At 34.2% G+C, this 24,333-nt stretch overlaps 1 protein-coding gene across 9 annotated transcripts in view; it reads left to right on the top strand.

Annotated features, from left to right (window-relative positions):
- Nucleotides 1–24,333, top strand: part of MEMO1 (mediator of cell motility 1) — a 116,615-nt gene that overhangs the window by 31,827 nt on the left and 60,455 nt on the right. For all 9 annotated transcript variants that reach the window (XR_012511854.1, XR_012511851.1, XR_012511849.1 and 6 more), the window contains 2 exons: nucleotides 13,175–13,256; nucleotides 23,695–23,763. Coding sequence is in view for 3 of the 9 variants with exons in the window: in XM_074378693.1 (XP_074234794.1) it covers nucleotides 13,175–13,256; nucleotides 23,695–23,763 (151 nt within the window). In the remaining 6 variants the exon portion in view is untranslated. The remainder of the gene's footprint in view (nucleotides 1–13,174; nucleotides 13,257–23,694; nucleotides 23,764–24,333) is intronic.

Below are 24,333 nucleotides of genomic sequence, written 5' to 3'. Positions count from 1 at the left end.
GCGCGAGCGCGCGCACGCGCGTGTATAAAGAGACAGAGAGAGCGCGCGCTTTGTAGCCTGTTGTATTCCCTTAACCATAAATCTTCTAACAAGTACAACTTTCGGTTGAAATGCTGGGGATTAGGAATCCTGCTGGAAGATTTCCTGTGTAATTAATAGTCTTAAATGGCTAACTGGATGTACTGATTAGCTTTTCCTATATGAGATAGATGGTATTGAATTTTTATAGCATTTATCTAAAGTAAACATTAGTAAATATTAATAAAAATGTCATGCATGTCTGATCAAATCAGATTATTTTTACATTTTTAGTAGTTTATCAACCAGTATTTCTCCAACTTTTTTTAGTTCAAAATTTAAAATGTTACTATGAATGAACCAGGAGGACTCTAGTATATTCTAGATTATGAGAGAGAGTTGAAAATGGAATGGAAATATCCTGTTTAGAGAGAAAATGTATTTACTATCTAAAATTCTATCTAGTATGGACAACATTGACAATAAAATTAGGTTGAAAACAAAAAAAAACACAAATAGAGATTAAATTGTGAAATAAAACACTCAGTTTATATGTTAGGAATTTTGGAGGAAGCATAGCGTTTGGAATGTAAGAATATGAAGTAAAGGGTAGTTTTGTAATCAAGGAGATAAGAAGTGAAAGAGAAGGAAGCCTCCTTTGTAATTAATCTGAGGCACTTGGAGGATTTATGGTGCTATAGTTTGGTCACTAACAGAACAGAAACCAATGACCACAAGGTTTGCTTCCAGGAGATGGAAATCTGCTGATATTGTTAGGGTAGCAGGCAGTGTAAGATGAAGAGACTTGCATGTCAGGGGATCAGCATGAGAGTTCTGAGCAGAGTTGGTGATCCCAGGGTAAAAGCTGTTTGCAGTTAGCCCTGCCAGGGTATAGGCAGCCCTGGGCCCCTTCTTGTTAATTGAAGCCAGACGACTCAAGTCTACAGATGCATCCTATTGCCAAGTGGGGCAGAATCAGATACTTGACAAGACGAGATACCTGGAACTGTTTAAATGAGGTGAGGTGGTTTCATGGGTTGGCTGGGGGGAAGCTATTTAGGGTTTATAGGAAGAAATAAAATAATTGTCAATGAAGTGCTTTTATTTGTCGGGTTTAAGCTTGATACTTTCTTGTATACTCTGATTTAGGCTTTTTTAGTTAAGCTTTCGTGGGGGTAGAGGGGTCAGTTCTGAAGTTTTATTAAGCACATCAGTGATGCTCTTGAATGTGGCTTTTGAACCAGAGATTGAGGCACACAGGCAAGACTCTTGAATCTTGGTTGGTAATTATGAGTTTGGTTCCTGTTATCTAATCATCCTGGTCAATCCCTCATTCTTCTGAGGCTTCAGATGACTCTCCAAGATAATATTTGAGAATAGAGGTCAGAACAGTAATTTCATAATAACTACTTTGGGAACATACATAAACAGCAAACCGGAATTTTAAAACCTTCTGCTAAAAACTAACACACATTAAAAAATCAAGTTTTAGTAAGGAATTATATTTCTATTAAAAGTAGTTACTATTGATTGCCAGATGACTGGGATCTATTAATATTAACATCTCTTTACATGGCAGTTTAATTTAGTGAAATTGTGCTGATAACTACAGAACAATTTAGTATTCATTATTGTTTCTGTCTTCCTTTATAGAATGAAGTCCTGCGTTGTCCTATGTTTATACACACCTTTCTTCCCATTGTAAAAATACTTAGTTACTAAAAAAAGGATTAGAATGTATAGAGATGACCAAAATAAGAAAGAAGTAGCCATAATTTGACAACCAGAAATAACTGCTGACAAAAACATTGGTTTTATATTGTTGACTAAGTTAGGTTGTTTTGCCTAAATATAATATTCTTTCCAAAGATTTTTAACTTAAATTTTTAATGAATTTTAACTAAAACAGTGTAAGTGAGATCCCTGAAGTGCATGTGCAGCTAGCAGCAAGTGGCTTAGCTTTCTTTGGGATAGGAGTATCAGGCCGAGTTACTCTTGTTGTTGTTGCTTTGGTTTTTTTTTTTTTTTTTTTGAATTGAAGTATAGTTGATTTACAGTACTGTGTTAGTTTTAATGGTGAACAAGTATGAGAGAAAAAGATTGTAAGTACCGTACGTTACTCGAAAGAAGGGTGTCTGTTTGGAACTGTAATGATAAATCACCAAATAACCAGTAGTAGTAACTAACATGGCTTGGTGATTGGTAAGTTTATTAAAGTAAGTCTCCACTTAAGCAAGACACAGGAGTGTACTTTTTATAAACTGGAAATATAATGTATAAACTGGCAATGAAGGGATGATATTAGAAGAGGAGCTAACTGCGCATGGAGTAGAACATCCCTGCAGTTCAGAGGCAGACCAGCATTGCCATTTATTAGCTGTATGAACTTGAGGAGACTTTGTTTTTTAAATTTCTTTGTAAGCTAGAGATAATAACTGTATCACATGATTACTATGACAGTTAACCAAGAAGAACATTTTTAAGGAACTCAGTGCTGTGCCTGTCACATTGTAGGTACGCTGTAAATTCTGGTTTTTCTGTCCTTGTTTGCACTTCTTTCTTCCATATTATTGCCTCCTTTTAAATTGAACATCAAGTATATCTAAAGTAGCTGAAAACTGTGCTTTTGTTACCTTCTTCATGGTATTTGCTTAACATATTTTTTCTTTTTGAAATAAAAAAATTTGGTCTGGTCTTTTTCTGAACTTACAGATGACAGTTACTGATGTTCAAATTGAGGTTTACTTTTCATTCTGAATTACTTTAAACCAAAGTAACTTTGGTTGTTATATCCCCATTTATTATAATTATTGATTATTAACCACACATGTTTTAAATTTTATTTTATTTGTCATCAGGGTAGAATATAATCATGTTCATGCTTGTATGCTGCTGCAGCAAACAAGATTGTTAGAAAGGCTATAATTAATAGATGTTTAAAAGTTGCTTTTATGTCCTTAAATGAAAGCTATGCTACCATTAAGAAATGCTAGTATATTTAACTATCACTCTCCTTTTTAACTTGAAATATTGGCTTGAGTTCTATAGAACTAGCTATAGGATTGTTAACTTGTAATACATGTTTAATGTGAATGTGTAGAGAAAATCTTAGAAACTGTTTATCTTCCAAATAATGCACTCTCAGATTCACGCTGTTTGCTATCTATTTGGGTAAAATTCCAAAAGCATACCTGAGTGTTGACTTTCCCATGACATTAGTAGAAGGTTTTCTTTGTTGGGAAGTATAAAAATATGATTGCTATTGCCTAAGGTTATATTTCATAAAGTGAGTGCATTGATGTATATGAGGTATTGGAGACTCCGAATTGGGAGGCCTAGAGATGATTAAAAAGGAGGCAGTAATAGCTGCTTTCAGTTATTCTTGGAGTGGTTTTTATTTGATGTCTCCGTTTTCTTGTAACTCATCTTGTTTATAATTACTGTAAATGCTAATTTTACCCCCAACCACTGAAAACTAATTGCTCTAATGTTACTGATTTCTCATAATCACCAAATACATTGATTGGTATTTTTTCTATTCTCATCATGCTCATTCATTGTAGATCATTGGATTCTGCTAATCTTGAAGATCTTACCCCTTTGCCTTCCTTGTACTGTATTTTCCCCTCTATCTCTTGGGCTGCACCTCTTTTCCCTCCCTCATTGTCTCGACTTCTTACTTATATACCCCAGTGTCTGTATTCGTTAAGACTCAAATTTTTAACGTTAGTGTTGTCATCATCTGTCTGTGCATACTCAGATGGTTCCTATCCATTCTCTTGTCTTTTGCCACCTTAATTAAGTGACTCTGAAATCTGTTTCTGTCCTTAATCCTATTTTGTCTGCACTTTAGACTCTTATTCTTTACCAGTTGGATATCTGTACCTAGTTGCTTAATTATCTTCTGTTACTTTCAGTGTGTTCAAGTCAAAGTCTTCATCTTGGAACAAACTTCATGAGCCTTAATTCTGTCACTGGTAGTGGTACTATCACTTGTCTAGCTCTGAAGTTTAGTCAACATTCTTTCATTCACACCCCTCCAGTTTATTTAGGCACAGAGTTCTGTATTCTAATTTTGCTGAACACAATTTGGGAAATGCTGGCTTGTAAAATTAAAGTTGGCTGAGTGGTTATCTGTCTATCCATTGAACTGGCCTAAGTGTAGAGGTTTTTGGGAGGGAATTTTTATTTCTTTAATTGTTTGTGTGTGTGTGTGTGTGTGGTGACTGTGGTTTAAAAGAAAGTGCCAGTGGCATTTTCTAAGGTCTCTTAAAGGTGCTAGTGCCTGAGCATGGCTGAGGCTCTCAGAATTTTTCTAGTATGATCTCCTGGGAATGGGAGAGGTTCTCCTTGGGTTTAAACCCAAGTATTCTTCAATCTGGGCAGTTTTTACACTAACACATTTGTTTCAGTGTTTGGCAGTTTAGCGAAAACAGTTCAAAGGGATATGGAAAGGGTTTGGCAGAGTGGAAGTACACAATATACCTCAGCTTCCATGTTTAACCATGTCCCTTAGTTTCCAAACTTAGATTTTCCCCTAAATTATCAATCTCAGAACTCCTTGGAAAGCCTTTTATCTTGATAGCTGTTAGAATCGACTTTTTCTTTTCTGCATGTCTGATACCTGGCATGCCCATCTCTCAGTCTACATTAGGTGTGTTTTCTTGGCTAGTTATCAAGGAAGAACTTGCTGAGATTCTTTTGTTTGCATCTTATGGTTGCAAAATCAAAAACATAATTCTTTAGATGGATGAGCTGGCACATGCAGTACCAACGCTTAGTGAAAGAAGGAAACAGGCCTCAAACATGCCACAACAAAAGTACAAAAATGAAAATTGCATTAGATTATAGTTAATTACTTCATAAAGCAATCTGATTTCTCTAGGTTGTCTGTTACATGATTGCTGAAGAAGTCAGTGAAGAATACCTCGAGTCCTTGATAGAACCCCCCCCCAAAAAAAACTATTGAAAGGATTATATTTTGTTCAATGGGGAAGAATTATAAAGAAAGATATTAATAAAGAATTTAATGTCCTCTTTTCTGGATCATTCTTTTCTAGAATGTTTCTGTATTCTCTGATTCTATCTGCCAGAAATTCAGTGATGGATATTACACCTTTATGGAAGGGAAGTAAAAGGGAGAAATCCCTTCCTGGTAACAGGGAAGTCTTGTTAGATTGTTCCATATGTATCCCAGTACTCTAATATATATTTTATTAATCAAATAGCAGTTCTCAGCAGCTTGGTTTTATTTGTTTTAACCTAGATTATTGACGTAGGTATTGTCTTAGGTTTAATGGTGATTTGTTGTTTGTTGGGTTTAGTTTTTATAGGCTTTCTTTCCATGTCACTAATATCAATAAACCTGTATCTGCAGCATCATGATATTATAGGACTGCACTATCTTTTTTTACACTTTAAGTGCTTGGATAGGTAGTACATGTGCATGGTGCAAAATACAAAAGATACCAACGGTATACAGTGAAAAGTAAAGTTTCCCTCTACTCTTAGTTTCCTTGTCAGGATGGGACTATTATTTATTTCTTTTGTGTTTGTCCAGAGGAATTCTACATAAATACAAATCAGCATGTAGTCATATATAATATATATGCATACCCCAAAATGGCAACAAACTGTATCTTCTGTACCATGCTTACTTTTTCCCCTCAATTAAGAATTCTTCCATAGAGTGTCCATAAAATTTTGCCTCATTGTTTTCTAGTTGCTGAAATTCTATTTTATGGATCTACCATAATTTGTTTAACTAATTTCTTCTTTGGTGGATGCTTAGATTGTTTCAAATCTTTGGTTATATCAGTTTACATATATGTACTCATATTACACGTTACATTTGATGTAGTCCACTGGGCCTGATCCACTATTTGATCAAACTCTGCAAGTGAAAACTCTTAGAGAAGAAAAAAAATCTGTATTATCTGTATTACATAGAATAGGGTGAAAATGTGGTAATGTCTACAAATCTGTTTTGTGGTAAAAATATATGAAAAGTGAAAATTCTAATTTTTTATCCTAAATGTTTATTTTTTATTTTGTTTTGTTTTTCAATTGAAGTATAGTCAGTTTACCATGTTGTGTCAATTTCTGGTGTACAGCATAATGCTTCAGTCATACATGTATTAAACTTTCATTTTTTAGCAATTGCCTGAGAAGTATTTCCTTGGGTGAGAAGTGTTATCCTATTCCTGATTCTTTCCAATAAGGCAAACTTGTTTTATTTTTCCACAAATTATGTTTTTGGATTTGGTACCAAATTATCCAGATTCGCTAGTATCAACTGACTGGTTGTAACCCAAAGAAACATTAAAAAAAAAGTTAGCTGCAATTGGAAGAAAATAATGATTCCTGGTTAGATAAGTATTGTGGACCCAACTTTAAGTTTGGGCCACTTTAGGTTGTTGCTTTTTGTGCCCCAGATTCATCTCTCCCCACTAGAGTACTTGAACCCTGTATTAGAGGATAAATATGGTGTATCTTCTTGAAGCCTCCATTTAAACTGCAAATAGGAGCATGGGAGTTTTGAAATTACTACGGATACTGTATTGTCATTTAGTCTATTGCATTCCTATGAATTTTTGTACTGAAACAGAAGATTTAAAAGAACTGAGTTTGTTTATCACCCAGTTTCTTCCTTCCCTCTTTTCTTTTCTTTCTTGCAAAATAATTTTTTAAAATTGAAATATGGTCAGTTTACAATGTCAATTTCTGATGTACAGCATAATGTTTCAGTCATACATAAACCTACATATATTTGTTTTCATATTCTTTTTCATTATAGGTTACTACAAGATACTGAATATAGTTCCTTGTGCTATACAGAAGAAACTTGTTTATCTATTTTATATATAATAGTATTTGCAAATCTATCCCCTCCTCACCCATTTTCTTTGAATCTGAGTTCCTTTTCCTTTGTCATTAGGGTTATTTGAGAGGAAAAGCTGAAGAGGCACTGGTTGAAGTGAGAGGCTCAAAAGACTTAAAAATAAACTTATGTAAATTTTAAGAACCAGTGGATCACTTATGGCTTCAGAGTAGTTGGGAGGTAAAAATTCTGCATTTACATATTGCTGACTTAAAGATGATGTGATTTGTTTATGTATTGAAAATCTTTACTTATAATCCATCCAAAAGTCTATTAGCTGCATTGATCCATATATTCATTCATGTAACATGTGCCCATGAACTCCTTTATGGCAGTGGCCTCATGTTTTAGTGTGTATCACAGTCACCTGGAGAGCTTGTTAAACGCTTGTTAAAAACTCCAGATTGCCATCCCCAGAGATTGTGATGACCTAACAATCTCTTTTTAAAATAAACACATCAGATAATTCTGGTCTGTAGACTACTTTTTGACTATTATAGGAAAAAGATTATGATTGCTGAAAGGTTGAAAAATCATACCCCATTAGTTAAAAAGATTTAGTGGCAGGAGCATATAAGATTCTTCAGAATTGTGAGTAATTTAAAATAGTAGCATAATATAGCGTAATAGAGTTGGTTTTGAAATTGACTTGTCTACTGTAAAGGCCAATAGATAGTAGTTGTTTGCTAAACATTAGTAATGGATAACTTATGACTGGCACTAATACTCATCATGTTGCTATTCCATGGTCTAAATAGAAAATACGTATCTTAAAAGTCAAAATACATTTCTCTTAGACATTAAAATTGCTTTGATTGAAGAAATAGAATATTTTGAAATGCCAAATATAATTGAGATCAGGCATTAAATTTTCATTTTTATCAAACAAAGGATGAATTAAACTACTTAACCTTTTAAAATATTATTTCGAGAGTGGTAAGATTGTGGTGAAATAGGCATTGTTCATGCATGGTGCAATTTTGGATAACATTTTGAATATATGTATTGAAATCTTGAAAAGATTTATATTGATTTACATAGTAATTCCATTTTTGAGAATCTCAAAAGGAGATAACTTAAACTATGGGGATAGAGGTACATATTACAGAATTATTTTATAATATCACAAAAAATTGGAAAGAGCCTAAACATCTTATATTAATGTTTAAGGAAGCAGTGATCCATTTACACAAATAAATATTATGTAGTCATAAAATATCTTTAAAAATTTATGATAAAGGGGAATGCTATAATGTTATGTAAATAAGAGCAGGTTACAGAATTGTGTATCATTTTTAGGAGAATGAAATTTGGAAAATACTAATTTTGGTCATTTTTGTAATTGTGGAATTGTTTTTCCCCCTTAATGTGCATTCCCCCAATTTTCTGTACTGAGCGTATTTTTTTAATAATGAAAAAGTAGCAAGCCAAAATCAATGTCTTGATCTTAAAAAAGAGTTTAGGTAAGATACTATAGCCAGGCACTCTCAAGGGATTTAGTGGCATTAGTTAATAGGGATAGAGAATATGTTCATAAACAAAGAATAGGAGTAGGAATAGAGACTCCAAATTAATAGACTGTTTAAGGGATCAGTACTAAACCTGTTTTCAGATTACAGTTTTGTAAATGACCTGGAGGGAGAAATAGACTGTGATCCTCCAAATCTGCAGCCTTTTTAGTTTTGAAATGCCAATGGAGTTGGTATTAATTATTTGAAAATTTTGAGAGACTTGTATACAAAGTGGATGGAAAAGTAGCAATGATTTCCAGTTGGTCAGTATGAGTTGGTTGGTACGCACTAACGACTGTTCATTTGGATAGTTAGTTGCCCCTATGATTTGGTATTCAGAACTACAGAATTTAGTCAGAAATATAAATAAGTTCTTATAGTGTTTAAATAAATCAGTGGGTAATAAGGAAGTCAAGATATTTGGATTTGGCCTAACACTTTGAGGTTTATATCAAGGAGAACAACAGTGTTCTTCATAGCAAGGTTTTTTGTTTGTTTAGTTTGATGCAGTATTGCTCTGGATGGGTTTTGGGTCATATTCAGTGTGACAATTCTTGTGTTCTTGTGTTTCCAAGGGCATATTATTTTCTGTGTAAGGAGTCTTGTCATAGATACATAAGAACAAACAGCATCCCTTGAGATGTATTTAAAATAAGGCACTTAGTTTTATAAATAGCATAGCAATAAATTCCAAGTATGTAGTCACAGTACGGCATCAATAATGAGAGAAAGGATTTATGGAGAACTGAAATGTTATTTTTTTAGATTAAGTGAGATTATTATAGTTGGTAAGCCTTCTGAGAAACACTGTTCATTGCAGTGAGATGTGGTTCCCAAAAGCTGGTCTTCAACAAAATTTTTCACTGTTCTGCTTTGAAATAAATGTCAGAACATTGTGATGAGCGTGGTTTCATAGTACTGCTATATTTCTTCAATTTTAAAATGTACATTTCCCCACATTTGAACATTTCTGAAATTGAGATGTGTTTTTACAATCAGTGGCATCTTAAAATCATTGTCAGTTGTGAAATAATTGTAACTGCCTTTACATACTTGAACTCAATAATTAATCCTGCTAGTATAGTTAGACAGTAGCAACCCATTGATGTTTCAGTTAACATACCATTTAAGGGCCATTTATGGAAGAGGTGACCATGCCTGGGTTGTCTTCTGAAACCTGTAAGTTGCATCTTCTGGTGATATCTTTTCATAAGATCAGGAAAGGTATGGCATCAAGACTTGGGCATTATGTGTCAGTTGCTTGGAGAGACCCAAGGCAATAGAATTAAGGTACAATGAAGGTATCACTTAAAGAAGAATATTAAAACAGTTGTAGCAGTTGGTTATTCTTTACCTTACCTATATGAAATAGTTTGACCAACACTGGAAGGCTTCTCCAACCAAAAATGTCTTTCCTACTGGGTTGTCCTGGTGTCTGAAATTTTCATCTTTTAGCCATTCTTTGGATTTAGGGTGTTGACAGTTTTAAGTGCCATGATATCAGGTATCACTCTTTTGTATTGCTGTAACTCCAGCATCCCTCCCATTTCCTGGCAAATAAGTAGCTGTCCCATAAATATTTATTCAGTTAACAAATGAAAGGAAATTAAAACATGATTGGTCATAGTTAACTTTATGATATCATAGCTTATAAAATAACTAGTAGAAAATGAAGCTGTATGGTAATTGAAACACAGCTCAAGATAAAATTCTAGGAAAGGTAAGTGATAGAACTAGGATGGAGAATGATTTTCAGACTTTTTGAAGAGTATTCTTTCCCCTTTTTAATGAACCTACTTCATGTCAGAAAGTACAGAATATTGTGCAAGACCGTAGTTGTTCTTTATAACATGTTGATTGATAAAATATATGATTAAAAAAAGGTGAAGGAAATTTCATCAGTTCTTTTAAATGAATATGAATTTCTTAGTCTGTAATTAATCTTATGTTTTTCTAGACATTTATTTTATCTCTAGATAAAGTTTAGTATGCATATAAATTTGTGGAGTCCTTGGGGTCTAAGGCCCTTTTTTGCTTGGCAACCATTGATCTGGACTTGATAACTTGAGTGTGGTTTGTAGGCCAGCAAATGTTGCTGTCACCTGGGGAGCATATTAGAAATGCAGGATCTCAGGCCCTACTCCAGACCTCCAGGATCATAATTAGCATCTACTAAGAAAAAAAACAATTTTATTTTTGAATAAGCATTAAGTTAGAATATGATGCACGCCACCCGCAATAAACATAAATTATAAGTAGTGTTCAAGTAAGAGGACTTAATAGCAACATTTGTCACACACAGTTCATCCTAAATTCCCTTGGTAATTGAGGTGATCATATGTATTAGTTAATTGGTTTATCCAAAGGAAAAATAAACTTATATTTTTATGACAGGTGGCAGTTTTGCAACTTACGGCTGGCCCTCTGAAGTTAGGCTCCTAACCTCCCACAGAAACTGGCATGAAGGAGTGCTGTCTCCCTTGTTGATCCACATTTCAGAGATGGCTGTGGGTCTTTGAGAAAGGTGGTCCTGGGTTACTGGTTAGAGGCTTTTTTTTTTTTTTTTTTTTAGCTTTTAAAAAGATTTACATACATTTCAAAGAGAAAGAATTTACAATTAAAAATTTTGTAAAGAAAATGCTAAGAAAAGTGTGTGTAGGATGTCTCCTCTCTTATTGTTTATAGGGAGAATTAAATCTCTTATTTTTATTTGCCCTTAAACTGATGAGTAACTTGATCCAGCTGCTTCAGTGGGCATTTTATCAGTGTTCTAGTAAAATTGAAGATGTGCATAATCTATGATCCAGCACTTTTACTTTTAGATAGATTCCGGAGAAGCTCTTTAACACATGTTCATGAGAGACTTGTGGCATTGTATAATAACAGTGAAGCATTGGAAACAACCATAATGTCTGTAAACCAGAGAATGAGTGGATAAATTTGGGTATACTCATACATTACAGTACTATACAGCATTGATAATGAGTAAATTAGAGCTACATCTATCAAGATGAGTTTTTAAAAATAATGTGACTAAAGCAAGTTGCAGAAGAACATGTATAGTATATTTATATAACATGTAAAAACATACAGAACAAAATAATTTTATCTGTGATTATATATATTAGTAAATGAACAATGCAGCGATGAGCACCAGAATCAGAAAATGGTTACCTTGGTTACCTTAGGTGGGAGGTGCATAATCAGGAAGGGATTCAACCGTATCTTTAATAATTTATTTCTTAATATAGGAAGATCTTAAGTAAATAAGAATGTTAAGATAATTTATTTGGGCAGTCAATCCATGGGTGTTTGCTATATTATTATCTAGATTCTTTTATAATGTTTAAATATTTTATGATTAAAAGTTTAAAAAGAGAGAGAGCCAGAGAAAAGGGGGCCAGAGAAATGGGTGATAGCTGGGGGGATATCAGTTTGCTAGTATTGCATATTTGCAGGCTAATGGTAATGACCTACTAAAAAGGGCCAAGTTAGTGCAGGAGACTGGGACAGTTGTAAGACCAGAGTCCTTTAGTAAGAAAAACAAAGTGGGATCCAGTACAGAATCAATTTGTTTGGCTTTTGATAGGAGCAATGACAATTTGTTGAAACAGGAGGGAAAGCGGAATAAGTGGTAGGAAGGGGAAGTAGTTCTCTTCTGAATTTACGGTGACTAACGTTCAGGTTTGCCTGGAACTGAGGTTTTCCAGGATGCAGGACTTTCAGTGCTAAAACTGGGAATGTCCTGAGCAAACCAGGATGGTTGGCCATTCTACTTCTGCTTGTTTTTCCTTGATGAAGTGAAAAACATGATCTTCTCCTGGGGTAGGAAGGGGATATGGTTTAAGGTAAAAGGACAAGCTATATGAAGTAGTTCTCTGTCTTAAAGATAGGGGACCAAATTCACTAGGTTGTTGTGGTATGATTTTTGAGCTTTGTTTGTTAAGGGTCTACTGAAATTTTATGGGTATAATTTCAAAGTTCATATGGCTATGTTTCTTTACAGTCTCATTCAGCTGTTCAGGTGGAGGTGCTGTATTAAGTGGAAGGTTGGTTTTAACAATGATTGGACTGTGACTGAGGAAGAGGAGCAATGGAGGGAGGCCATAGACAAGGGAATGATTATAGTGATAGACTGTCGCATCTTAGGATGGGGATAAGAAGTGAAGAAGAGAGGATTAAGGACAGTTGGAAAAATGACTCCAACAAATTTCTTGAAGTGAACTGGAATGATAGAAAGTGAAGATGGTGGGATGCTTGAAATTGAGATTTTTAAGGTGGCGTCATTACTGATTATTGATTTGATGATGGGAATAGGGGGCTGGAATGAATGGAAGAAAAGGTCATTGGCGTGTGAATGATCACTCCATGGATGTGATTTTAATGATTAAGGCAGATTTTGGTGCTCTAAATAATATTCACTCAGTTATTTTCTTTTCATATGCTAATAGTTTACTGTTTCTTATTTTGTTTAATCATTGCCTCAAATTGTAGATTGTATCGTTCTCAAATGAAGACAGTTGTAAATATAAAAGTAAATGGACAAAAGGAGATTTTGTTTCATCATTACTTGTCCTTATCATATAGCATACTAGTAGAAACTTTGTAGTTGGTTAAGTTTTAAACATTAACATCCAAAATGATGGTCCACTTCCCATTAAGCTATTTTGGTCACAAATACTTTCAATGAGGACTTCATGGCATGAATGGTTAACTGTACTACATTGCTTTGCCAACTCCAGTTTTCCTCCTTCTCTTTTTATAGGACCGCAGCTGAATGCACAGCTTGAAGGTTGGCTTTCACAAGTACAATCTACAAAAAGACCTGCTAGAGCCATTATTGCACCGTAAGTTTTAAGGGTCTTTGCACATGATCTTTTGTATGTTAATTATTAATAAAGAATGAATATGTATAGATTGAGCTAAAAATTAAAAATCACATGCTTTGTTGAACTGAAGAAATCATATTCATTAAATGTCATTCCTGTGGTCTTCACTTTAACTCAGGGATAAAGGAATCGGCCACTTCATTTTCTCAGATGTAGTAATTTCAAAATTTATTTTTGGTAATAAAACTGATTTTTAAAGCAGAGAGCTATTTACGTTAGGTAAGCTTTGTGATTTCAGTGGTATTTGGTACAAGTGAATAAGTTCTATTTTAAACATTAAAAAGATATACTTTAATCACATAATTTTTAACTTATAATAAAAAAGATGCATTAAGCATAATATGGTGCAAAATGGAGTAGCAACCAGATTTTTGGGGGGAGGGGTAGTTTCTGTTTTTTTATGAAGAAAATCTGACTATTTTGTCTTTCTGTACAGAAGGCTTTTTTAAACTGCAAGCTAGCAAACATACAGTTAATTATGTTTCTGTATATGATATGAATTTAGTTAATTTTGACCTGGTAAATGTTGGAGTTTGTGCTATTTCTCTCACAGCAACATATTTTATGTGACTTCTGTTGAGTTAAAATTGGTACTCTGATAAATAGTAAACAGTGAATATAATAATAGCAACCACTTACTCAACAATATGAGAATTAAATGAGTAAATATAAAGAGCTTACATTAATGTTTGGCACATGGTAAGTATTCCCTAAATGTTAGGTATTTCATGTGCCAAACATTTTGTTAAATATTCTCTATGATCTAACTTGATCTCATGTAATAGACACAGGATGCTGACCAAACTACTTAAAAACTATGTGACATACAAATTATTTAATCTCTTGTGCCTTTGTCTCATTGATAAAATTGGAATAATAATAGTACCTCCATATAGTTTTTTTGATGATTAAATGAGCTGATCTGTATAAAACTTTTAGCATAATGACTTGCTGTTTATTTAGTCATTCAGCAAACATCTTCCAGTTTAAATGCCAGATACTCTTCTTTGTGCTGCTTTTTGAGTAAATCAAAATTGCTTCTCTCATAGTACATTTTACTCTCATGGTTGCATTTCAGTACTTGGGGAAGACAGACCATAAACAAATAATTCTATTCTGTGTCAGGTGCTGATGGGTGCTAAGAAAAATAAAGCAGATAAAGAGGACTGAGAGTTACAGGATGGGTTGGGAGTTGGTAGTTTGTGTAGGATAGTAAGAAAGGTCTCCCTGATAAGGTAACATTTGAGCCTAAATGATGAGAGAAGTTATGCAGATACCCGGGGAAAGAGGGTTTCAGGCTGAGGAACAACAAGGACAAAGGCCCTGGGGCAGGGTATGCTCAGTGTGTCTGAGGAAAAGCAAGGAGGCCAGTGTAGCTGGGGTGCCTGTGTGGGGAAGAGTAGTGGATGAGATAGGCAGCAGGGGCTAGATCACACAGAGGCTTTGTAGGAGATCTGACAAACTTTGTTTTTTATTCCAAGGGATGTGATGAGTAGTGAGAAGTTTTGAGCAGAAAAGTGACACAATCTAACTTAGGTTTGACAAGGATTACTCTTGCTGTATGGACTTTCTGTTTTGTGGGAGCAAGGAGTCCAATTTGGAGGCTTATTATAGTAGTAAAGAAAAGAGAGTGACATAATGGCTTTGTCTGGGGGCTAGTGGTAGAGGTGATAAGAAGCAGTGTACTAGATATATTTCGAAGGTAGGACTGATAAAATGGAAGAAGAGTCCAGGATGACTTTTTTAAGTTTTAGCTTGTGGAACTGTAAGGATGAAATTGCTTTTATACTAGTTAAAGGAAAAAGCAAGAGTGGATGTGGGGAGTGGATTTTAAGTGTGTATATAGAACCTAAGGTTTTATTTTGTTAATGTTGAGATGCCTATTAGGTATCTAAGTGGGGATTTCTAATGGGCGGCTAGATATATGAATCTGGAGTACAGGGATGAAGGGCCAGGCTCTTTTGGTGTATCACCCTTACACAGGTAAGTGTGTAACTTATCACACATGAAGTCTAAAAAGACTGGTTGCCTAGGGAGTAAAATAGAGAAGAAATTCAGAAACTAAGTGCTTAGGAAAGCCAACTTTGTTTAGAGGTCCGGGTGAAGATGAGTATTTGTAAAGGAGATTCTGAAGAAAGACCAGTGAGGAAGGAGGAAAACCAAGAGTGAGTGATGTCTCTGGGAGGCAAAAGCATGAAAACGTGTCAGGGAGGAGAAAATGATCATCACTTGTGTTAGAACCTGTCAATAGGTCAAATCAGTTGAGGACTGATAACAGGATACTGTGGAGATTACTGGTTATTTTAATAAGAACAATTTCTGTGGAGTGATGGTGATGAAAGCATAACTGGAGTGGGTTCAAGAAAGAATCAAGGAAGGAAATGAAGGCATAGTTTTTTTTAGGAACTTTGATATAAATCAAGGAAATAGGTCAATGGGAATATGGATTCAGGTGAGAATTTTAATTTGGGGTGGGAGATACTGAAGTGTTTATAATGTTGATGACATGATTCAGTAGAGAAAGAAAAACTGATGCAGGGATAAGATAGAAAGTTTGTATAAGTGAGATCGATTGGGTGAGAAACAATGGAGTAATAATCATCTCTTTATAGTATCTCATGAGGTAATTCTATTGTCATTCCCATTACTTTGCTAGTATTTGACTATTATGGAGTACTACCTTGCTAGTTAAAACTTGTTCTAAATGTGGGAGCTGAGCTGAATCAACATATAATTAAATTGAAGTTAGTTATTCATAAGAAAGTAGCTAGACTTGTTTCCTTCTTGTAGTTAGTTTTAAACTGAAAGCATTGGAAATGACCTGGTGAATGAAATGTTTAAGCCTAAGTTATAGATATATTGATTTGTAAATATTTCCAGTTACCTTAGGTTTTAAAATGATTTTTGAAAATAATTTGGCTTTGATATGCATGTTTCTGCTGTTTAGTGACTTTGTAGTTATTTTTATGCATATATAGGCAATTTCTACTTTGATAATATATGAAAACTTTAAGTATAGTCAAGTTCATCTTTTTATATGGTTTCCAGAGATAAGTATTTTCTTTTCCAGAGTTACTTTTTTTTTTTTGAGGTAGAAGAGCAACAGCAAATATTTTATTGTTATGTAAGCACAAAAGGGTCTTTGTAAGGACATACTTATATAAATCTTAAAATTTTAAGACTTCTATTTATATTTCAAATAAAAAATATACTTTAAGTTTTATAAATTCTAGCTCATTGGGACCACCTTTTCTTAGATTCTGCCTTCATAGGAATAAAGCATATAAGGGAAACTTAAAAAAAAAAATGAGAACCTAGATAGCATACTTTTGAAAATGCTTAAACAGATTGCTCTTTTTTTTTTTTTTAATACTGATGTAGATTAAATAGAGTAATTTCATTAAAGAATAAATATTGACCCATAAACCAACTGTTTGATCAATCTAAATTCTAAACAGTCACATTTGGGGGAGGGGTTGAAAAGAATTTAACTTGACTAAAACATATCCTTTGGTTGAATTTAAAATTACCTTACTTACCTTGAGGCACAGGAGACAGTGTGTGGCCCAGGGATACAAATTGAAATGATCTTATGAACTAGGAGTTCCAAAAGCCTTCCTACCATGATTGCCAGACACCTTGATGCCAAAATTGTTGTTTACCTTGCAGTATTCAGGAATTTCTCAGCAAACCTTAGAATGGAGCTGTACAGGTGTGCATCACTTAAGAAACCTCTTATTAAATATAAAAATATAAACAGTTAATTGTGGAGGGGGCTTAATTTACATGACAAAGTTTTTTTGTTTTGTTTTTGTTTTTGTTTTTGTTTTTGTTTTAATGGAGGTACTGGGGATTAAACCCAGGACCTTGTGCAGGCTAAGTATGCGCTCTGTCACTGAGCTATATGTACTCCCAAAGTTACTTTTTTATTATAAAGCACAGACTATGAATACTGAAGCAACCCCCTCCCCCCATTCATACATTTAAAATAGAGTCTGATTTGTTAGTGGTTAATCTAGTAGACATAGTATGGAATAAGGATACTTTCACTTTTTATTGTGTATCCTTTTTTATTGTTTGACTTTTTTACTGTGTGCATGTGTTACTTTTAATACAAAAACTAGTTAAAAAAATAAAAGCTAAGAAACATTTATATAGAAAGTCAGTTTGTATATAGTGAAGCATTCCTGCAGAGCTCTACCAGTGCATATCACAAGACAATGAATCTTCATAAATTATGTAGTTAATTTAAGTTACTGGAGATGTGCTACTTATTTCTCATCCTTGTTTATATTAAGCAGTAGGTTATTCACGGCAATATCTCAAATCCTGTATATTCTAGCAGTAAAAAAAAAAAACTTGATATGCAACAGTGTGGTTAGTTTATTCTTACTTGACTTTTTTTTTCACTAAACGTTCTTTATTGAGCCCTGTTGAAACTTGCGGATTATGATTTAACTATAATTTTATAGAAGGCAGAATCAAAGTACTTAATGGCTCACTTTCTACTACTTTTATTTTTCATTTTATTAACTCAATATTTAGAATTTAAAATGTATGATTCTGAAGTTGGAAATCATTGAATAAAATTTAGCAATTTATAAATGCAGTTATTTTCTTTTATTTAACTTTTTAGCTCATAATATTGTTGACTTTATTTGTGAGATTCCGTTTTGTAAAAATAAACCTGGACTTTTTGATATAATCATCTGCTAATATTTTTTATTGAAGTAGGAATCTTGAGGGGCATCGAACAGTATTGTTCAAAGAAAAGTTTAAAAGGGTAGGTGCAGCAAAATAAAATTGACAGAGTCTATATGGAGATTGCTGCTTCTGCAAACAGTAGGGGGCAGTTGTCATTCAGGTTGGTCCCGTATATTCACAGTTGTTTTTAAAGTTAGTTTCTAGCTTTGTAGATCGTATCAACTTTAGGTTACAAACTTTTCTTATTGTTGAAGGAGATCTCATTTCATCTAATCTTCTCATTTTATCTAGTCCAGTCTTTTTATTTTGCATTTTTGCTGCTATTAAGTAGAACTAGGACTTTGAGAACCTGACTTTGTTGAATTCAAGTTAAGTGTTCTTTTATTAGTCCCTGTATCCTCTGATGAAAAGCCTTTTGTAGAATGTGTGGTAGATTCTTGGCATTCACAGTTGATACTATTTACCTGCAGCCTTGAAGGTCTCAGAATGAACAAGTGAAAGTCCGTGTCACATAGTGATTGGTGTTTTTCCTGACATAGGAATTTAAATTATACCACACTACTGTATGGGAAACTGTCACTTAACCAGTGAGTGACTTTGGACAGTGGCCTTGTATCCTCATTTAATTGCAGCTCTTGAGGGACGCAGAAATTCTGGTAGGTTAGGAGCTGGACTTGCTGATGTAAAGGGTCTGCTGTGTAGGAGTAAGGGCTGAAGCAAAAGTACTCCATGTTAAAAGAAGTATCAGCCTTTAGAGGCATGGTTTTAACCTAATGAAAAATTATAGATATTAAAGTATAATTTTATTTTGTTTTCATGAGAAGTTATATTGGGAACCAGAGTGACCTGGAACAGCTAGCAAGGATGACTTTATTAAGTATTTTAAGAACTTTTAAAAGATTGATTTAGACACACTTTTATAAGGCATTTTCAGATATCTGTAGAGCTCGAAGTTTCATTGCTTTTCTGACTTATGCACAAAAGAAAACTTATTTGTTCCCTTAATGAAGCCTCTTTTATTATGAATGACTCCTTAATGGAAGCTGTTTCCACATACATGTAGAATCATATATTTTCTTAGCAAGAAAAGAGTATAGGAACAGAGGATCATTGGTGAGATTTGATGATAATTACTATGACTTTGTCATTACTGTATATATGGGCCAGGATAAAAGAAAGTATTAGAAATTCTCTTCTTTGACTATTATCTTGGTCCTTTCATTAAGTGGAGTTCTTCATGATGGGAGTTAAGAGGGATGGTATACTTAATGATTTAAAAAAAAAGATACTCTGTGCTATATCCTCTATCCAAGTGAAGACTGTTCATCTCTTATTACAACTATTTTGTCTTTACTTCAAGTAGACTTTTAAGCCTTCAGCTTCAGAAAGGACTGAAACCAAGAAATCTGGGTTCTATTAGAAAACAAGTTTACCTCAGTTGATTGTGGGGTATTGTTTTTGTTTTTGTTTGTTTGTTTTGGTGGGGAGGGAATTAGGTTTGTTTATTTATTTATTTATTTATTCATTCAGTCATTCATTCATTCATGCTTAGGGAAGGTACTGGGGATTGAACCCAGAACCTCACACGTATGCTAAACTCGTGCTCTACTACTTGAGCTATATACCCTGCCCACCCTAGTTAATCGTGTTTTAAAAATTATCGTCCTTCCTTATAGTCTTACCAGTAGGATACATGATTCTTAAGTAGTCTTCCAATTGTCAGGCTTGTTGCTTTTCCTGCTTTGTGGACTCTTGACTCCTTCTGTTCTTCCTTCAGATATGTGAAGGTCTCTAACGGTGGTTAAGAGTGGGTCCTGGAGCTCTGCTGCCTGGCTTTTAAGTCCTGGAGTGCCACTATTTGACCTTGAGCAAGTGTGTTAACCTTTCTCCTTTAGTTTTTTCATCTATAAAATGAGAAAAATAATAATTCCTATCTCATAGAGTTGTCAGTGAGTAATGCTTTGAGTTTTCGTGGAAGAGTGCCTGACATGCAGTAAGCACTCAGAAATGTTAGTTGTCACCACTATCATAACTGTCCTCTTCCTCTTCTTAATGCTTGGTCACTAAGATATGTCAGTTTTTCTTTTTAGACTCTAGACCACTGATTTCTCTTTTTCCACTGGCACTGACACTGTTCTAGACTGTGATGTTACTACCTCATGCCACAATTTGCTAGAGACTTTCACTTAACACCTGCTGCCTCTAATACATCCTTTGTGCTTGTGTTTTTCAGTACTAGACTAATTCCAGTTTCATACTGTCACTCCCTTGCTCAAGAGCATACAGCAGATTTTCAATTGTTTTATCAAGCCCAAATTCCTCTGTCCGACCCTGGCTTAATTAGCATTACTCTCTTATTCCACTCAGGCTAGTGTCGTATTTTCTCATCTATGTCATATACTTGGACATTTGCTCATATTCTTCTTTCAACCTTTATGCCCTTCCTTTCTGCCTTTACCCTTCTACTTTTTATATTTCTGTTGTATCCATACTTCAAGAATCCAGTGTTTCTAAGAAGTCTCTATGGCATGTAAGAACTGAGCTTGGGTAGGAAGAGCATTGGTAAAACTGAGAGAGACTCAGGTTGATTTACAGATCAGAGTATATACTGGGGTTCAGGACCATTAAATTGAAGAAGGGCAAATAGGAACTACGGTCTGAAAAGCAGATCTAAGATGAAGGACCAGTTTTAAGGTAAAGATTGAAAAGTGGGAGGGATGTGAAATGAATGACAACTGAGAGCAAAATGGTATCGAAAATCTGAGGTGTCATTCAGGTTTGAGACAGACCAGAGAAGATCCAGATGGATCAGATGGTTTTTAAGGTCCACATGGCCAGGCAAGATAATGTATTTCTGAATTGAGATAGGGGAGCCAAGTAATATTAAGATCATATGTAAAAAATAGGTTTTAGGAATCTGAAGCAGTCAAATGGAGTCTTGGGCATTGGAAGACTGGGGACATAACTGGATAAAATAGAGCCCCTGGTTAGGCTAGAGTATCAAGATCTGTACAGGATGACAGCAAAATTGAGTGTACTGAGCCATAGAACAACTTAAATTTCCTTATGATTAAGATTAGAACTGGATTGTGTGAATATTGCTGTATTGAGGCAACTTGATAGGCTACCTTGCCAGAGGTGTAAGGATGGAGGGACCACCATTGATCTGACCAGTAAAGCCTTTGGTGATTTCAGTGTACTTAGTGTATGACCCATATTGCTTTACTCCTGATTAAGCACACCACTATCTTGTATGGCTGTGATTGACTTATGTGAATCTCTTTTTCTGTATTCATATCTTAAGTTAGTTCAGATGAGTACCATTTTAAAAATAGAGCTTTATTGTGCTATGATTAACATTCAGCTGTGTATAAAGTGTACAATTTGATAAATTTGAAATATGTATATACCTGTTAAATCATTACTACAATTAAGATAATGAACATATTTATCATCTTCAGAAGTTTCCTTGTGCCCTTTTGTAATTCTTCCCTGTGTTCCTCTCTGCCCCTCCTCCACCCTCTCAGGTCCATTGATTTACTTTCTGTCACTAGAGTAGTTTTTATTTTCTAGAGTTTTTAAAATGGAGTCACACAGTATGAACCCTTTTTGTCTGGCTTCTCTCACTCAGCATATTTATTCTTTATTTTTACCACTTTTTAAGCAAAGTTATTTTGAGTGTGTCAGTAGTTTATTCCTCTCTATTGCTGAAGAATTTTCTTTTGTATGGATATACCTCAGTTTGTTTATCCATTGACCTTCTGAGGGATATTTAGCTGTTTTTAGTTTTTGTGTATATTGCAGACAAAACTGGGGTGAATATTTGTGTACAAATCTTTGTGTGGACATAATGCTTAATTTTTGTTTTCCAGGAGTAGGATAGCTGGCAGGAGTTATATGGCAGAAGTATGTTTAGCTTTTTAAGAAATTGCCAAACTGTTTTCCAGAGTAGTTGTACTGTTTCACATTTCCGCAAGTACAGATTGAGTTTCAGTTCTATATCCTTACTGCACTTGGTATGGTCACTCATTTTAATTTTAGCTTATTCTAGTGAGTGTTTAGTGGTAGCTCATTGTAGTTTTAATTTGCCTGTCTTCTTTAATGACTAACAGATGTAGAGCCTTCTGTGTGCTTTTGCCATTCCAGTGTATTCTTTGATGAAAATATCTGTTAAACATCTTTTCCTATTTAAAACTTTTTAAAAAATTCTGGTAAGAGACATGTAACATAAAATTTACCATCTTAACCATTTTTAACCATTTATATAATAGTGTTAAGTGCATTCACATTGTTGTGCAACCAACCTTCAGAACTATTTGTCTTGTAAAATAGTTACCTATTTTTTTAAAGAAGTATTAGGTTGTTTTGAAATTTCGTTACATATTCAGCTATGAATCTTTTATCAGATATATGCTTTTTCTTTATATATTCAAATATAAATCCTTTATCACATAGATGCTTTACAAATATTTTCTCCCAGTCGTGTTTTGTCTTTTTCAGTTTACTGTGCATCTTGAAATTGGCCATGATGGGAATGATTTACTCCATATTAACAGGCAGATTGCTACAAATCAGGGCTTTATTTTTTGTTGATTGTCAGTGCTTAAGAAAAGTAATGGGGAAAAGTTAATAATGCAGATTAAACTTAAAATTGTGTTGTGTCTGTAGCCTTTATATTGTGAATAGCACAAAAAAGTGAGGAAGGAAATATACTTTCCAGTATTGGAAGAACTATTGTCTAACAAGCAAAGAAGTCATTCAAGTTGTTGAATGAGTGAAATTGTTTCACTCTTGTCATTTGCAACTATCGCATGGCTATGGGTAAAAGAGTTCAGCTAAAATCAGTGAAATCATTCTGGGACAATTGGTTGCCTATGTAGAATTTGCGAAGAAGAGTTTATATTTTTTCATTGTTTGTAAATGTATGATACATATCTTTTTATTTTAGTAAAATTTAAAATAAGCTTATGTACATACGTGTACATATACATTTTTTTCCTGCAAAGCTATTTGTTAAACAGTTACCAGTCTACTACTGGCCATACACTAAATAAATTGTAAATGGTGAAGGTAAATGTTTCTAGATTCATGTAACTTGAGTTAAGAAAGAAAAATGAGGCTCTGAAACAAAGTCACAGTGTGGGTGATCAGAGAACCAATTTAATGCTGAAACCAGAGGATGAGAAGGATAGGATGAATAGTAGGGAGATCAAATGAAAGGCATAATAATACACAGAAGGCCAAGACAGTTCTCTTCCCACTGAAGACACAAAGAGAAGTGAGTTGTTAGTTGTAGGATATTTGTTTTGCTATGACGTGCTCTAATCTTACCATTTTGTGTAGGTGATAGTTCGTTAGTGGTATTGAAGAGGAAGGTTAAAAACTCACAAGTTATTAGTGTTACATTAGCAGCTTCAAGTAAGCCTTGAATATCTCCAACAAATCTAATTATCCTTTAGACCAAAAAAAATCACAAAATACATTTTAACATTTAAAACTGGAACACAGAAGAATAACATGTTCCCTGTTATCTTCTAGAAAGTTGCATCATTAGCTAGATTGCTTTTTAATCTATACACACACTTTGTTATGTTAACCATAATTATTGTATTTCTTTCAAGAGATTTTTTTCCCCAGAATAACTTGATTTTGAGTCTGATGATTAAGTGACACATTTTGTTTTGTTTTGTAGCCATGCAGGATATACATACTGTGGGTCTTGTGCTGCTCATGCTTACAAACAAGTGGATCCATCTATTACGTAAGTAATATAGTCAGATATCATTTTGACCAGGTGGGAGAAGGTTGGGAGTTATATCATCATTGCTTTGCCACTCAAGCAGTTTGTTTTTACATACTTACTGTTATATACTCAATTTCATTATGAATTGACTTTTTATAAATTTGATTTTACCTTACATGGATTATGAGAAGCTTTAATGCTATTTTTCATTGTTGGAACAATTAGTTTTTATCTTCCCCCTTTTTGCTAAAATGTTTAGTTCTGGAATTGTTAGGAGGTTAATGCAGTATTGTCATTTATAAGAAATATTTTTTGGTCATTTAGATGACCAAAATATATTTCACATACATGTTTGAGCTTCTTCCACAGTTCCTGGCTCACAGCTCCCCAAACTCTTGGAATTTCCTGAGTGGTGAGATTGACAAAGGTGTCTCTTATGTTACTGAGTGACTTTTGGACTCCACCTAAGGATGGGGGCTGGTTGCCAGGATAACTAAGTTTGTGATTAGAGGGTTGGAATTTATTCCCACTCCCCAACCTCCTCAGGGGGAGGGGAGAGGACCTGAAAGTTGAATCAGTGCCATGAGT

The sequence above is a fragment of the Camelus bactrianus genome, chromosome 15 (genome assembly GCF_048773025.1).
Source record: "Camelus bactrianus isolate YW-2024 breed Bactrian camel chromosome 15, ASM4877302v1, whole genome shotgun sequence".
In the NCBI taxonomy this organism is placed as follows: Eukaryota; Metazoa; Chordata; class Mammalia; order Artiodactyla; family Camelidae; genus Camelus; species Camelus bactrianus.
Note: the sequence above shows the minus strand (reverse complement) of the source record. Positions and strands in the feature narration are given on the sequence as shown.